The 15,412-nt window shown below is 34.7% G+C and overlaps 1 protein-coding gene across 1 annotated transcript; it reads right to left on the bottom strand.

The window, feature by feature from the left end:
* Window positions 1–13,525: 13,525 nt before the first annotated feature.
* LOC114754373 (uncharacterized) lies at window positions 13,526–15,013 on the bottom strand. The gene has a single exon (XM_028943140.1). It carries the CDS (start codon window positions 15,011–15,013, stop codon window positions 13,526–13,528), a length of 1,488 nt encoding a protein of 495 aa, XP_028798973.1.
* Between the last annotated feature and the right edge of the window lie 399 nt (window positions 15,014–15,412).

Raw genomic sequence — 15,412 nt, 5'->3', positions numbered from 1 at the left:
TTTTGGATGCTATCGACTTCAGATTTCTCTCTGTCAAAAACTTTACTCTTTATAGACTCAATCTAATCAATTTTTTTTTTGGTCCAAAAGACTCAATCTAATCCTTGTCAAAACCCAAAGTATAAGCATCCTTCAAATGTTCAACCAGTATCCTTTTGTCTGCCTTGGTGACTGTGAAGGGAGTCTTGGTAGTTAAAATGTTCGAGATATCAAGCAATACTCTATAGGACATGTGTGACACTCGAGCACTTTGATCTTTTGTAGAGAGTTCAAGTTGCGGGCAAGTTTCGAGTGCCTTTGCAAATATTAAATGCTCAGAACCTTCCAACTTTATCAAATCAACTATTTTTGTACTCCAGGAACCGTTGAAGCCTGATTATTGGCTTCTAGAAAAGAAGGCATCATCTTTATAGGGGTAAAAAATGGTGACAGTGACAACTGTGTATCCTCAACAATATCTGATTTTGTCCCAACGTGAACGGAGGTCTCAAGCTCCTCTTTCTGGAAAGATCTTTTTACTTTTATGTCACTTCGATGATGTGGCAAAGTTATCAAGCCACCTGTGAAGCCAAAAATAAGTAATTGATGATATATTACATACAAGACAAGATGCTACACCTTTTGATTTTAGAGTTAGTTGAGGAAGTTATTTTTGAGGAAATTATTTTTATTTTGAATGTAAAACCCTGATCTTTTATGTGTCAAACATTTGTTAACTATCTTGACCGATTAAAAGTAAGGATATTTTAGAAAACTTAGAAACTTTTTTGCTTTTTTACAAATAATTAACTAAATTAGTTGTTTTTAATATATGTGAATTAGTTATTAATGTCCTACATTTAAAACCGGAGAGAGTAATATTTTACCTTCTCTTTTTTCTTTCTCTTCCTTGTGAGCTTGTACATCATGTCCTATAGTTTCTTCTTGTAATTGTGGTTCCATCATGATTGTTTCTTTTTTCTCTTTATCCCCCAGCTCATCATATGTGAAAGATAAATAAAAGCGAAAAGTTTGAACCATATTTAGCATGGATAAAGAATAATAATGTATAGGTAAAGGATCACAGTCTCACTTTTAAAGATGCCCTTTTTGTGAATTAGTTCTATTTAGAACATAGGATTCTCTTCTTTGTCATTCTACAAAAAAAGAGGAGGTAATATAATTTTTGGTCCTTCAAGTTTGCTCTTATTTTGGTTTTGATTCCTCAAGTCTCAAACTATAAATTTTGATTCTTCAAGTTTCATTTCATTTAAAATACTTGTTCCTATAATCTAATAAAAACTTGGACCATTTTGCTCCTTAAAGGACCAAAACCTATAGTTTCAAATTTGAAGGACCAAAATTAAAATTAGGACAAACTTAAAGAACTAAAGATTATATTAACAAAAAAGAAGAGAATTAGTTTGCATTTTGTAGTAGCTTTATCTACTTCCATTTTTAGGAAGACATGCTGTTCTAAGCTGAGTTTTTTATGTTTATTTTGACCAAGAGCTCAAATAAGTATAAAGGGAAAAGGTGGAAAAATTCCAGCTAAAAAATTTAATTACTGATAGGTCCTACTTACGTATCATTATGTTGTGGTATTTACATGTCATCCGGTGATATGTTGTCACAAACCTATTAATAATTTAAAAAAGAAATATATCTCTTTACCTATTATTTATGTTATATATGAAAATGTATATGTTTAACTTTATAGCAATTTTCTTGATCAATAATCCAAATAGGCATAAAATAAACAATTAAGGTATTTTCCTATGACATTTGAATTAGATGATAAATTTGCCGTCTTTGGCTTCTCAAAAATAATGCCTCTTCGACAATTTCATTTGCATCCTTAGTACCCTAACCAACACCACATGATAAAAGGGTTTAGTTATGAATGAAAATGTGCATGCATCTCTCTCTATGTCAGCAGTTTTACTTCGTTTTAATTTCAAATATGACATCAAGTTGAAAGTTTTGTGCTAACATTTATGGTTAAAGAAATCATGTTTTGCTTTTATTGTCTTATTTTAATAACATTTCGTTCTCACGTTCTTATCATCTCCAAAGTGTCCAACCCTCATGCGTCATTCCCCTGTTCTCGATTGGATATTGAAAATAAGTGAGGCAATTTCATATCTGTTGGCCGTGATTGAGGGGAGCCTTTCTCTTCTACCCTTACCATCCACTTCCCCTCATCTACCCAAAACTATGCCGTTTTGGGTGTTAAAATTCAAAACTCTCCACTTTTCTTTTTTTTGTTTTTTGACAAATCAACGTCTTTTACTTTAAAGCATTTTTTAGTAATATCTAGTGTCTTAAAATAATTTTTAATGCAACTGATATTTAAAAATATTTTTTTAATAGTACTCAGTATTTAGTATGCTGCATTTTGAACTATTTTTTCAGTAGCACCTAGTATCTTAAACTAATTTTCAATACATCTAGTACTCTATATTATCTTCTTGTAATAACACTGACTACCTTAAAATTAGTTTAAAACACTGTGCTACTGAAAAAATACTGTATGTCGAACTTGCTAGATACTGGGTGTTACTATAAAGATATTTTAAAGTGTTAAATATACTAACAATTATTTTAGGCTTCAGAGTAATAGATATTGTTTTCACAAAAAAAGTGCTCAACCTTTATTTTTAGGATACTGGATGTTACTAAAAAAAATAGTTTAGAATGTAGTTGACTAAATACTGACCACTACTGAAAAATATTTTTGATTATTAAATGTATTAAAAATTATTTTAGGATACTGAATTGATCTGGGGAAAAAAGTGGAGAGCCTTGAATTTTAACACCCAAAGAGGAGGAGAAATGGATGGTAAGGGTAGAGGAGGAAAGCTGCTCCCATGATTGAGTTGCTGAACCTTGAGAGTTTTATTTTGTTTTGTTTACCGATGGGGTGGCTCATTTTCTGTGGGGGAAAAATATTCTTCAACGTATGCTAAGTTACTGCCAAGGATAAATGTTTAACTGTTTTCAATAGCAGGAATCGACATCATTTTTGACGTTATTTTGTAATCTTTTGGCTCAAGTGAAGACAGACATATAAGTTATTTTGATTGCCAACATTTTCATTTATGAGTAACAAGTAGAAAGATCATAATCCATTAAAAAGATTATTACTTTAAACATGGCCACATTTATTCTATTTCATAATCCTTATTTTGGTATTGTGTTAGATCAAAAATTGAACGAGCAAATTTGTGAAGTTATATATGGATAATATTTGACTCATGAATGATTTAATTGATTTTTCCCCAATTGTCGGACAAAGGCAATTATTATTACGATCATCATGATCCAAACACAAAAGAAAGCTCTGTTTTACTTGCTTTAAAACAGAGCATGGTGGGATCAATGTGTAATGTTGAAAACCAATTTGGAGGTTACTTCAAAACCCATTCTTCACAAAGTATATCTGAGATTTGGTGCAACATGTGGGACTCTAGCTAGGCCAACAGAATATAAAACAGATAAAAATATTAGAAGGAAGGCATTATAATCTTCATGAAACCAGATGGGATGGCAGTGTTCTTGATTGAAATTAAAAAGGCATCAAAATTTGGACCGTTCATGAGATCTGTCTTCCAAAACTAGGAATAATGAGTCTTGGGAATTCAAATAGAGAAAGGTGTTATTTGCATGAGGCGCAGAATAAATTTTAACAAGCATGAAATAGAATCTGAATAATTTGGCTGTGCCATTGGGAAGTCTTTATAGAGTGTCTCGTAATAATTTTAGTGTCCAAAGCCCAAAAAGGAAATGGGACCAGTGCATAGCCCAATTTAAAGAGTCTTGGACATGGTGCACCAAGTTCAGAAAGAAGAGCATCAGATTTGTTGGATTGGGATTCATTAGAATGGACGAAGGAATAAGTAAAATAATATATCTTGCCTCTCCTTAAACTACTCAGTTTAGAAGCACCCTCACATGTTGTGAAAACATTGCAATGTGTGTCAAATAAAGTCCCACATGGGAAATATGAGAAGAAGACTAAGTGTATAAATGAGATCAAGCGTCCTTGAGGGGGTAAATGGGCCAAGAGGAAAGTGGGTTTCGTGCACACAATAACGGGCCATTAGGAGGGAAATGCAGTTGAAAACTGGTGCCCTTTGTGTGTGAATTAGATGTGGCAACATCTCATTTTACAAAAATTATTTTAAACTTTTGTTAAATTTTTTTTAATAATAAAATTTTGCTTACCAGAAAAGTCTTATTTCGGACTTGTCAAAAATAAGAAGGGTTTCCGTCTTGTTTTTGTGGCCGACCGAACACGTCTCATGGGGTGTGACCGGACATTGTGTGCACCAACGTTCGTGTTGTTTTCCGTCGTACCCATTCGACGAAACAGAGGGATGCGTCTTCCGGTGATGTGGCCATTCGCATCTATATAAGGGATGGTTCAGAAAGTGTGAGGGCAGATTGTGCTCGTCTTCTTCCTCTCCTCTGTTCCCTACATTACAAACTCTTTCGCTGTTCTGCTGCCTTGCTTCGCAGGAAGGGTTCGTTTGATCCTGGGGAGTGCCGCTGCCTGTAACACCGAGGGGTTGCGGAATATCTCTCAAGGATAGTGTCCTTCTGACGCGACTCGAACCGGATTTTGCTGTTCCTCCCTTGCTGCCGCCAACAATCTTGAGAGATATTCTGGACTATGGCTGAAAACAACGACGCTACTGTTGGCTCCGGTGCTGTCCCTGTCAATGTTCCCCTAAATGTCCCGGCGGCCATACTGCTTCCTAGGCCATTCCCTGATACGTCCAAGATAGAAATGTTCAATGGAAACAACTTTAGGCGGTGGCAAGAACGTGTTTATACAATTCTGGACATGCATGGAGTGGTTAATGCGCTGACTCAATCAAAACCTGCTCCAGATGCTGATCAAGGACAGAAGGATTTATGGCAACATGCCAACAAAGTATGCAGGCACACTTTGATCAGTACTCTGTCTAATGATTTATTTGACATCTATAGCGTCTATAAAGAGGCAAAGCAAATATGGGAGTCATTGGTTCTCAAATATACTGCCGAGGATGCTGGGAAGCAAAAATTTATGGTCGGAAACTTTTATAGGTGGGAGATGACCGATGACAATGACATCAAACTCCAGATCAATGAATATCACAAATTGCTAGAGGAACTTCGGGCTGAAAAGATCAATCTTCCTGACGAGTTCATCGCTGGAGTCCTGATTGAAAAACTACCAAGCTCATGGAACGACTACAAACAAGAACTGAAGCATAAACAAAAGCAATTGTCGCTTACTGACTTGATCACTCACATCATCATTGAAGATACCAACAGAAGGACAATACAAGCAGCAAAAGAGAAAGAGATGGCTGCCAAAGCAAATCTAGTGGAAACAAAACCACGCAACAAGAGGTATGACTCTAACTCAAAGAAACAGAAAAATAAGAAGACTGATTACAAACCCAAGGGCACTAACTCCAAATTCAAGAAAAAGAGCAATTGTTTTGTTTGTGGGAAACCAGGACATCATGCAGCGCAGTGCAGGAAGAGGGCTAAGGAAAGTTTTCAAAAGGATGAAAATCCTCCCAAGCCAAATGTGAATTTGGTTGAAGGAGATGACAACGACAATGACGAAGTAATTGCTGCGATGCTTTCTCAGGCCCTCCTCATCTCTAATGTGAGAAAATGGGTGGTAGACTCTGGGGCTACCAAGCACATATGTACAAACAAAGAAATGTATACCTCCTTCAAAGAAAGGGAAGATCAAATTTATCTTGCTGACTCCCGAACTGTAAAGGTTCAGGGAAAAGGAAAAGTGGTGCTGAAACTCACATCTGGGAAGTCTCTAGTGCTAAATGATGTTCTGTATGTGCCCGATATGAGAGCAAATTTAATTTCTGTGGCTCTCTTGGGAAAGGCTGGGGTCAAAGTGTCATTTGAGTCTGATAAAATTGTGATGATAAAGAACAATGTTCTTGTGGGGAAGGGTTACTGTAATCAAGGCCTCTTTGTACTGAGTGTTGATATGAATAATAATGCATCTTCTTCTGTTTACTTGGTTGATTCTTATGATCTGTGGCATGCTAGATTAGGGCATATTAATAGAAAATATATCAAAAGGTTGCAACACCTTAAATTAATTTTTGAAACTAAAATTAATAATATTGGTAAATGCGAGGTTTGTGTAGAAACCAAAATGACTAAAAGGTCACATTTTCCTACACAAAGAGAGACTAAGTTATTGTCATTAATACATACTGATTTTAGGTGATCTGAAACAAACAGAGACTAGAGGTGGTAAAAGATACTATATTACTTTCATTGATGATTTTTCTAGATACACGAAGGTGTACCTGTTAAGAAATAAAGATGAAGCTTTTGATAAATTTATCTTGTATAAGGCAGAGGTAGAAAATCAACTAAGTAGGAAAATTAAAAGAGTTAGATCTGATAGAGGAGGAGAATATTTATTATTAAATGATTTTTGTGAAAAAGAAGGAATAATACATGAAGTAACACCTCCTTACTCACCTGAATCTAATGAAGTTGCAGAAAGAAAAAATAGAATTTTAAAAGAGATGATGAATGCTTTGCTTGTGAGTTCTGGTGCACCTGATAATTTATGGGGTGAAGCTCTGTTATCTGCTTGCTTTTTACAAAATAGAATACCTCATAGGAAAACTAACAAAACACCTTATGAGTTGTGAAAAGGTCTTGCACCTAATTTTAAATATTTGAAAGTGTGGGGGTGCCTTGCAAAAGTTTTATTACCTGATTTTAAGAAAAGAAAAATTGGTTCTAAAACTGTTGACTGTATGTTTATTGGTTATGCTCAACAAAGTGCTGCTTATTGTTTTTTAGTTTTGAATCAAAACACAATTACTAAAACAAAAGATGCTGAATTTTTTGAAAACATTTTTCCATTAAAAGTTGAGCATATTCCCAAAAGAGTTGAAAATCATTCTACTTCTTTTCAAGAAAATACAAATGAAGTTTTGTCTGAAGAATTACGGAGAAGTAAAAGACAAAGAAAGGAAACATCTTTTGGAGATGACTTTTACACTTTTTTTAGTACAAAATGAACCTAGAAACTTTTATGAAGAAATTTCTTCTCCGGATGCAGAGCTTTAGAAAGAAGCAAATAAAGATGAAATAGACTCTTTAAATAAAAATAAAACTTGGGTTTTGGTAGACTTGCCTTCAGGAGCAAAACTTATAGGTTGCAAATGGGTCTTTAGGGAAAAGTATTTTCCTGATGGAACCATAGATAAATACAAAGTGCGACTTGTAGCTAAGGGTTTTACCCAAAAAGAAAATGTTGATTATTTCGATACATTCTCTCCTGTTACAAGGATATCATCTGTCAGAATCCTTATTGCTTTAGCATCAATTCATAAGCTTTTCATTCATCAAATGGATGTTAAAACAGCATTTTTAAATGGTGATTTAGAAGAAGAAATTTATATGGTACAACTTGAAGGGTGTGCTGTTCCTGGGCAAGAAAATAAAGTATGTAAGTTAGTAAAATCTCTATATGGCTTAAAACAAGCACCCAAACAATGGCATGAGAAGTTAGATCAAGTTTTAATGAGTGGTGGTTTCTCTGCTGTCGAAGTAGAAAGATGTGTTTATACCAAAGTTGTGAATGATGATTGTGTGATTATTTGTTTATATGTGGATGATATGCTTATTTTTGGAACTAGTATGAATGTTGTGCTTGAAACAAAAATGTTTCTTAATTCAAATTTTGATATGAAAGACCTGGGTGAAGCAAAAATAATCTTAGGTGTTAAAATCACAAGAAATGAGAATGGTATCTTACTTTCTCAGGAACATTATGTCGAGAAAATACTGAGAAAGTTTGAGCATTATGATGAAACTCCTTTGTGTACCCCTTATGATGCTAGTGTGCATCTAAAGAAGCATAAAGGAGATCCGATTACTCAATATATGTATGCACAGATTATTGGGAGTTTGTTGCATTTGATGAATTATACCAGGCCAGACATAGCATGTGCTGTGTGCAGATTGAGCAGATATACTCACTGTCCAGGCAGTGAACATTAGGAAGCTCTGAAGAGATTATTACGATATCTCAAGGGTACCATGAATGATGGTATACTATATAGTGGATTTCCCGTTGTATTAGAAGGATACAGTGATGCTAATTGGATCTCAAATTCAGACGAGACAAAGTCCACTAGCGGTTATGTTTTTACATTTGGTGGTGGAGCTATCACTTGGAAGTCAGCCAAACAAAGCATCATAACTCGATCTTCGAGGGATTCTAAGTTAGTTGCTATGGAGTTGCCTGGTACAGAGGCTGAGTAGTTGAAAAACTTCTTAGCAAATATTCTATTGGGAGACAAGCCAACACCATCAATATCATTACACTGTGATAACCAGGCAGCAATAGCCACGGCCAGAAATAAAACATTTAATGGTAAAAGCAGACACATTCAATTGAGACACCATATTTTAAGGCAACTGCTAAAGGACGAGGTGATCTCAATCGATTTTGTGAGGTCAGAAATGAACCTAGCAGATCCGTTAACAAAACCCCTAGGGAGGAAACAAATTATTGAAACATCAAGAGGAATGGGACTAAAGCCAGTATGATTACGACAGCGATGGCAACCCAACCTTTATGATTGATGATCCCATGAAGAAGGTTCAATGGGTAAAAACAAGTCGCTTGTTAGTACTGCTAGCACTAAAACATAATTACTGGTCCCTTCCTATGATGTGCGAGAAAGTGCTAGATTGCATGTTGGAGGGTTGAGCAAAGCTCTTAATGATTTCAAATCCTACGGTATGGTGTATTCAGTGTAGGTACACTTAAATGAAATCACCTCTACGAATGTGGAGTGGGGCCGCTCCTATGAGATCATGGCAAAATCTCTAGAGCATTCGTTATGCACCAGGCACGCGCACAGCCAATATAACGCGCAAAATCATCGTTAACAGCGGAAATGTAGGGGTATAATTTGACTTTTAATGCCTATGGTACACACTGAAGAGATGACAGTTCATAGAAGCAAGCTTCACTGGCATCTCTGTGTGCTAAGTGTTATTGGTCTAGGTGTAGTTCATAGTCGCAAGGACCACTAGATACAATGGTTATACCCATGTGTGTAACTCTGGCTCTTTATTTGACACATGTGGGATATTGTTGTGAAAACATTGCAATGTGTGTCAAATAAAGTCCCATATGGGAAAGATGAGAAGAAGACTAAGTGTATAAATGAGATTAAGCATCCTTGAGGGGGTAAATGGGCCAAGAGGAAAGTGGGCCTTGCGCACACAATAACGGGCCACCAAGAGGGAAATGCAGTTGAAAACTGGTGATTCCCCCCCTGCGCGTGAATTAGATGTGGCAACGCCTCATTTTACAAAAATTATTTTAAACTTTTGTTAAATTTTTTTTAATAATAAAATTTTGCTTACCAGAAAAGTCTTATTTCAAACTTGTTAAAAATAAGAAGGGTTGCCATCTTGTTTTTGTGGCCGACCGGACACGTCTCATGGGGTGTGACCGAACGTTGTGTGCACCAACGTTTGCGTTGTTTCCGTCGTACCCATTCGACGAAACAGAGGGATGCGTCTTCCGGTGATGTGGCCATTCGCATCTATATAAGGGATGGTTCAGAAAGTGTGAGGGCAGATTGTACTCGTCTTCTTCCTCTCCTCTGTTCCCTGCATTACAAACTCTTTCGCTGTTTCGCAGGAAGGGTTCGTTTGATCCTGGGGAGTGTTGCTGCCTGTAACACTGAGGGGTTGCAGAATATCTCTCAAGGACAGTGTCCTTGTGACGTGACTCAAACCGGATTTTGCTGTTCCTCCCTTGCTGTTGCCAACATCACATTCATTTTCGCTCTTACAAGTTGCAACAACAAAAATAGAGAAAGAGATGAGAGACAGAGAGAACTGAGGGGATGTGAAGAAGAGATCGAAGATGAAGCAAAGCTCTTCCCTCACATACAACAAAACATGTCGACCAACATAAGGACCTTAAATCTCATTCCATTAATGCTTTCACCCGTGGCTGTGTTCTACAAGTAGATGAGAGGTTTAAATATAGTTTTCAGATTTTTGAAATCCAGAGTTTCTATTTTAGGGGACTATTATTGTGTGTGGGTATATTGTTGGCATTCTAAATATGATCTTTAAACTCTTTTTCTCATAAAAAGGACAGAATTTCCTGACCATCGCCACGAAATTAAAACAATCAAGCATATGGGGACCGATCGAGAAGTAAAATGATGCCATTAGCACTCAAAATCATACCTTGGTGAGATATTGTTATGTTGCTTCTCCCATGTTTAAAGATTGATGTGAAGAAAGCTTATCCTTTGCTTTTTCTTCAACACGAGAATCTGTTGTTTTAGGACTCGCTTGAAGTTGGATACTTGAAATTTCTGAAAATAGAATTTTAAAAGGTTATAATAAAATTCATATAATAATTTTCATTTTTAAAGAACAAATTAATTCTCTTAATACATACTATGAAAAGAAAACTTAGAATAATCCCCCACTTTTGTGTTATCACATCCTTTCAAAATTTGAAAATCAATCCCATAGCAAACGCTATTGAGGTTAGGAAGATTCTATAGTATCAGTTGATTTAGTTGTGAGAGCACATCCTCCATGATTATCTCTTTCATCTCACCTCGTCTTACTAGCACATGCTCAAGTTCATAGCCTCCTAGTATCTTCAAATATCTTAGCTTTGGAAGGATATCAAAAATAGCGATAGCAAACAGGTACCTCAATTTGTCGCAATCACTTACAGAGACAACTTCTAAGTTGGGAAAGCATGATTTATTTTGTGAATCATCATCATCATTTGTTTCATAATCTTCTTCAACAATGTGAACTAATTCTTCACGGCCTGATATATATAGTTCTTTCAACATTGGTAGGCTTCCGTACTATAGATGTGGAGAAGATAACTTTGAGCTTTTTGCATCCACCAATGAGTAGCGATTGAAGACAATGGAAGCATATGATATGTTTAGGCCCCACACATATATTCGCCAACTTACTTAGATCTCACAATACCAATATTTGTAAGCTTGATGTCAGTGGTTCAAGACCATTCCCTTTTTTCTTTATGTGCACATAGGTCAATTTCTTTTATCTTGGAGTCCCAAACTTCAAGAGTTTTCAAAGTTTGTCTGCGCATCTCAATTGTCTAGAAACTCCATGGAAGATACATCAATTCCAAATTTATTTTTAAAAAATAAAATTTTAAATGGGCAGGCCAATTCGAAATATAGTAGACTTTAGGATGAGTGAAACTATTAAATAAAAATTATGACGAAATAAATACATTTGAATTTTGAATACGAATGTTCTTTTCAAAGACGTAGATAGAAAATAAACTAAAAAAACTCTTACAATTTAACGAAAATATATAATTAGTGAGGTAATATTATTATTTTCTGCTTTAAGAGAAAATATGATGAAGTAGTGAAAAATATTATTAAAATACAACTTATCAATTGGGGAAATATATTAGGGCTAGTAAGAGTCATACCTTTGCTTCCAGTTGTTCTGTATGCCAACAAAACAAAAATTCTTTGAAAGATCTTGTAAACTCTGAGAGCCCCCTTAAAACAATGGACTTTGGAGATAAGCATCTTAAATTGTAGTTTTCGGGATAAATGCTTACAAGTTTTGGCACATGACAAATATAAATATCAATTAGAGTAGGGAAATCTGTGTGGGTTTTGTTATTTTGATTTTGATGAGTTAGACTATCTTCATGTTGGCTTCTTCCAAATACATATTTCAACGTAGGAGCCCAATTGATCTTCAAAGATTCCAAATATGTAGGGCATCTAAAAGCATACGCTGGGAATAAATATTCGAGTGCTTCAGAGTCTAAAACCTGTAACCATTTCAACTTTGGAAAGATGGAATGGTAGTTCATGTGAATTCTAGCATCTCCCTCATTTTCTACAATGCATTTCAAGTTCTCACAATATTTGACTGTCAAATATTCCAACAAAATTGTTGAGGCATGGGATAGAGTTGACAATGATATTAAGTTCGTACACTCCACAACTTCCATTTTTCTAATATTTTTCAATGATTGAATCAGAGGGCCTTGGGCTGCATGGAACAGAGGAGCTCCATTTGTGGGTAAATCTACTTCCTACAAGCCAATAATTCATCAAGTCTCATCATGCAATAATACACAATAGTAATATACAATATACTACCTAGATTAATTTGAAATAAAATTTAGCTTAATTTCCATTTTAAAAAAGTGTGCTAATTACTTACTCATACTATAATCAAATTAAAACTTAAGTTCAAATACGTTTTCATCTTATAAGCATCAATATACTTCAGTCCAAGAAACAAGTAGAGCATTTTGATAGCTGACCTTATTCCCAAAGGTAAATTTACTAGATTTCTCATTGTAATATGTTCAAAGCCTTTTTTCGAGGGGGAAAAAGCCCTAAACTAACTACTTGAATTATCATGCCCTATTGTAATATTTGGTTAACAAACAATTAATCTAGAAGTTTAATATATAAAAATATTCATAAATGGTTGTGTCAAATTAATGTTTCATTTCATCCAAAATAGATCGATATGCGTGATGTTAGATGTTGCATATGTGAGCTACTGATCGTAATGTTACTTGTTCTACATCGATGAATTTGATAGGATAAATATATTTATCTTGCAACTTTAATTTAGAAATCAATTAAAATAAACTTCTCAAAATATGTGATGTTGGAAAAGAAAAGCAAGTTAAAAGTTGTGTATGAGAAAAATTGGAAGAAAAATCGTAGACATATACAAGACATAAATTTATTTAAGTTCAATTTTTATTAAGGACAGAGAGTTTAGAAAATATCAAAGAAGGATCATAGTCCTTGGTTGAAATCAGAAGTTTTGTTGAGTTGATTTTTTCATTACTCAACTTTCATTTTTTTTAATACTGCTATTTTCAATGTTTTCAATACTTTTATCTATTTAATATTCAGTTTTAATGTTTACAATACTTAAAAAAAATCAGTTAAAAACATCAAAGTTGATGCCATGGGTAAGTGAACAATATCGATACTGAATTTGAAGGGTAGTATCGATATGCAAGTTTCATTTTCTTAATATGACCAACAAGGATAGTATCGCATTGTCAATCCGTTTCTTTGATGCAAGTAATCCTTACAAACAGACATTGTTATTCAACAATGAAACCATTTAATGTAGTTTTCCATTAATGAAATGTTATACTGATACTAATCAGTCAATGTTCACCGTAATGCATTTTTTTGACACAAAAGATATATATACACAGAGAGAGACTGTGTGTGTGTCTTAAATTTTTATGCAGTCAGTCTAGCAAATTAAGTATCAATCACTAGCAAATTAAGTATCGATCACGTCTGAAGAAGAAAAAAGAAAAAGGTACTTCGAATTATTTTTAAATAATGTATCATACCAAGGATTATAATAGATATTTTCAACACTCAGACTTATTTTATCCAGTTGTAAATCATTCATATTCTTGAAATAATTAACCACATAAAATTCATTAGAGAGACATTTGAACAAAAATAGTAAAGCAAATGTAGCATACCAGTGGGATTGTGTGGTCAACCGGCCTATGTTCAGAAACAACAATATTGGTCTCTCCATTGGCATGCCCCGATTTATTAAGAGAACAATATGCTTGAATCCAAGAGAAAGCATGGGTAGCTAGACTTTGTTTTATCTTGTTAGGATTATGTCTTGAAAGTGGAGGTGATGGTTTTTGCAGTGATGAACTCGAAAGTGGTTGATGTTCTTCGAAAACTCCAATGAAACTCGGTACTCTGAAAAGTTGCACCTCTCTTAGTGAGGGAAGCATAGCATCTTCCTCCTCTTGTAGCTTATCAAATATGTATTCTAGTTGCTGACACTCACATATACTTAACTTTTCCAAAGATGCAAGACCTCCAACAAATAGGATGGGCAATATTATTCTTAACTTGTTGCACTTTGCTATTTGAAGCATTTTCAATTTTGGAAACAATGAGTCATAATAACTCTTTCTACTACTGTCACCATCTTCACCCATTATCATGTATTTAAGTGCATTGCAACTTCTCATTGTTAATTCTTCCAATTGCTTCAGACTTCGAGTAGCGGATGGCTGAAAAACTAATGTCAACAATGGACAATCTTCTAGTTGCATGGACTTAAGATGACATAAGTTGTAGTTGCCATTTGATAATATGCTCCTTAGGCTATGACACTCCTTCAACTTCATAATCCCTAATTTCTCTAAAAATTCAGATGGTGGAGGATCACAACATAAATCTTGAACACGCACTTTAGAGAGATGTAGTTCAGCCAAATTAGCAAAAGCAATCACACCAAAATCATGAGCTTTGGTATCTATGAGGCACTCAATGTTAGGACATGAGTTCAAATGAAGAACAATCAAACCATTCATCATCTCAGGGATAAGATTCTTCCATATTCTTTGCACATCATCTCCTTCCAAGATAAGAAGTTCAGCTCTTCTAATAAGTTGCTTAAATGTTGCATCTAAAACTAGATGACTTGATTCATTATCTATTTGAAAGCATCTTGACATGGCACCATACTTTTCAAAATAACTTGAAAGATTCTCAGAAGATATGCAATATCTATGTAATGTAAGAGCAAGTCTATTTTGAGAAATTGCATCTTTCTCTTCATTGTCACACTCATTATGAACAAAAGTTAATTCTTCTAGTTTTGAGCAACTCTCAATCACATTGAAAGGATTGTTCTTTGTAATTTTACATTCTTCTACCTCCAAAGATCCCAACTTCTTTAGTTTCAAAACTTTTCTTGGTAATTCATTGATTGGACAACCATAAAACCAAAGAGTCCTCAGACTCAGCAAGTTTCCTATAACGGAGATGTCACCTAACTCTAAATTTGCTAGGATGAGTGTTCGAATATCTTTTAATGGCTGAAGTGAATTTGTCAATGATAGAGCTGGAATTCTATAGACACATCCATGAACTAAAATAAAAACTTTAAGCCTCATAGTCTTTTTAAAGAATATATTTGAGACATTCAAATCCTTTGAATCATTGAGCATTATTAGAACCTCCAATCTATTTCCACCAAATTCTCAGGAAAAACACCATTCTTTGAAAACAAATATCTCAAATTCTTTTTTATAAGATTTTTCACATTCATGAGAGATTGAGTATCTTTCTCTCCTATCCACAAGGCCCCATCACGAACCAAATCATACATCTTTAAAAAGCCTTCCTCACTTTTCAACAATAAAAAAGAGTCTGTAAGTTCATTTATAGCTCCACCCACTTCACTTCTTACTAAATGTTATTTGTCATTTTCTCCAAAATAACCCAATCCTATGCCAATTTTGGTTAACATTTGTATGGGAATTTGGGCATCTTCTTAGAAAAGAAGATATCAA

Source organism: Neltuma alba, unplaced genomic scaffold, assembly GCF_004799145.2.
Source record: "Neltuma alba isolate B1F8T4 unplaced genomic scaffold, ASM479914v2 tig00010134_pilon, whole genome shotgun sequence".
Taxonomy (NCBI): domain Eukaryota; kingdom Viridiplantae; phylum Streptophyta; class Magnoliopsida; order Fabales; family Fabaceae; genus Neltuma; species Neltuma alba.
This window is presented reverse-complemented; position numbering and strand designations above follow the sequence as displayed.

Bases quoted from the DNA above. Each gene is read 5' to 3' on its own strand.
- LOC114754373 (XM_028943140.1), bottom strand. From the start codon at position 15,013: ATGAGGCTTAAAGTTTTTATTTTAGTTCATGGATGTGTCTATAGAATT.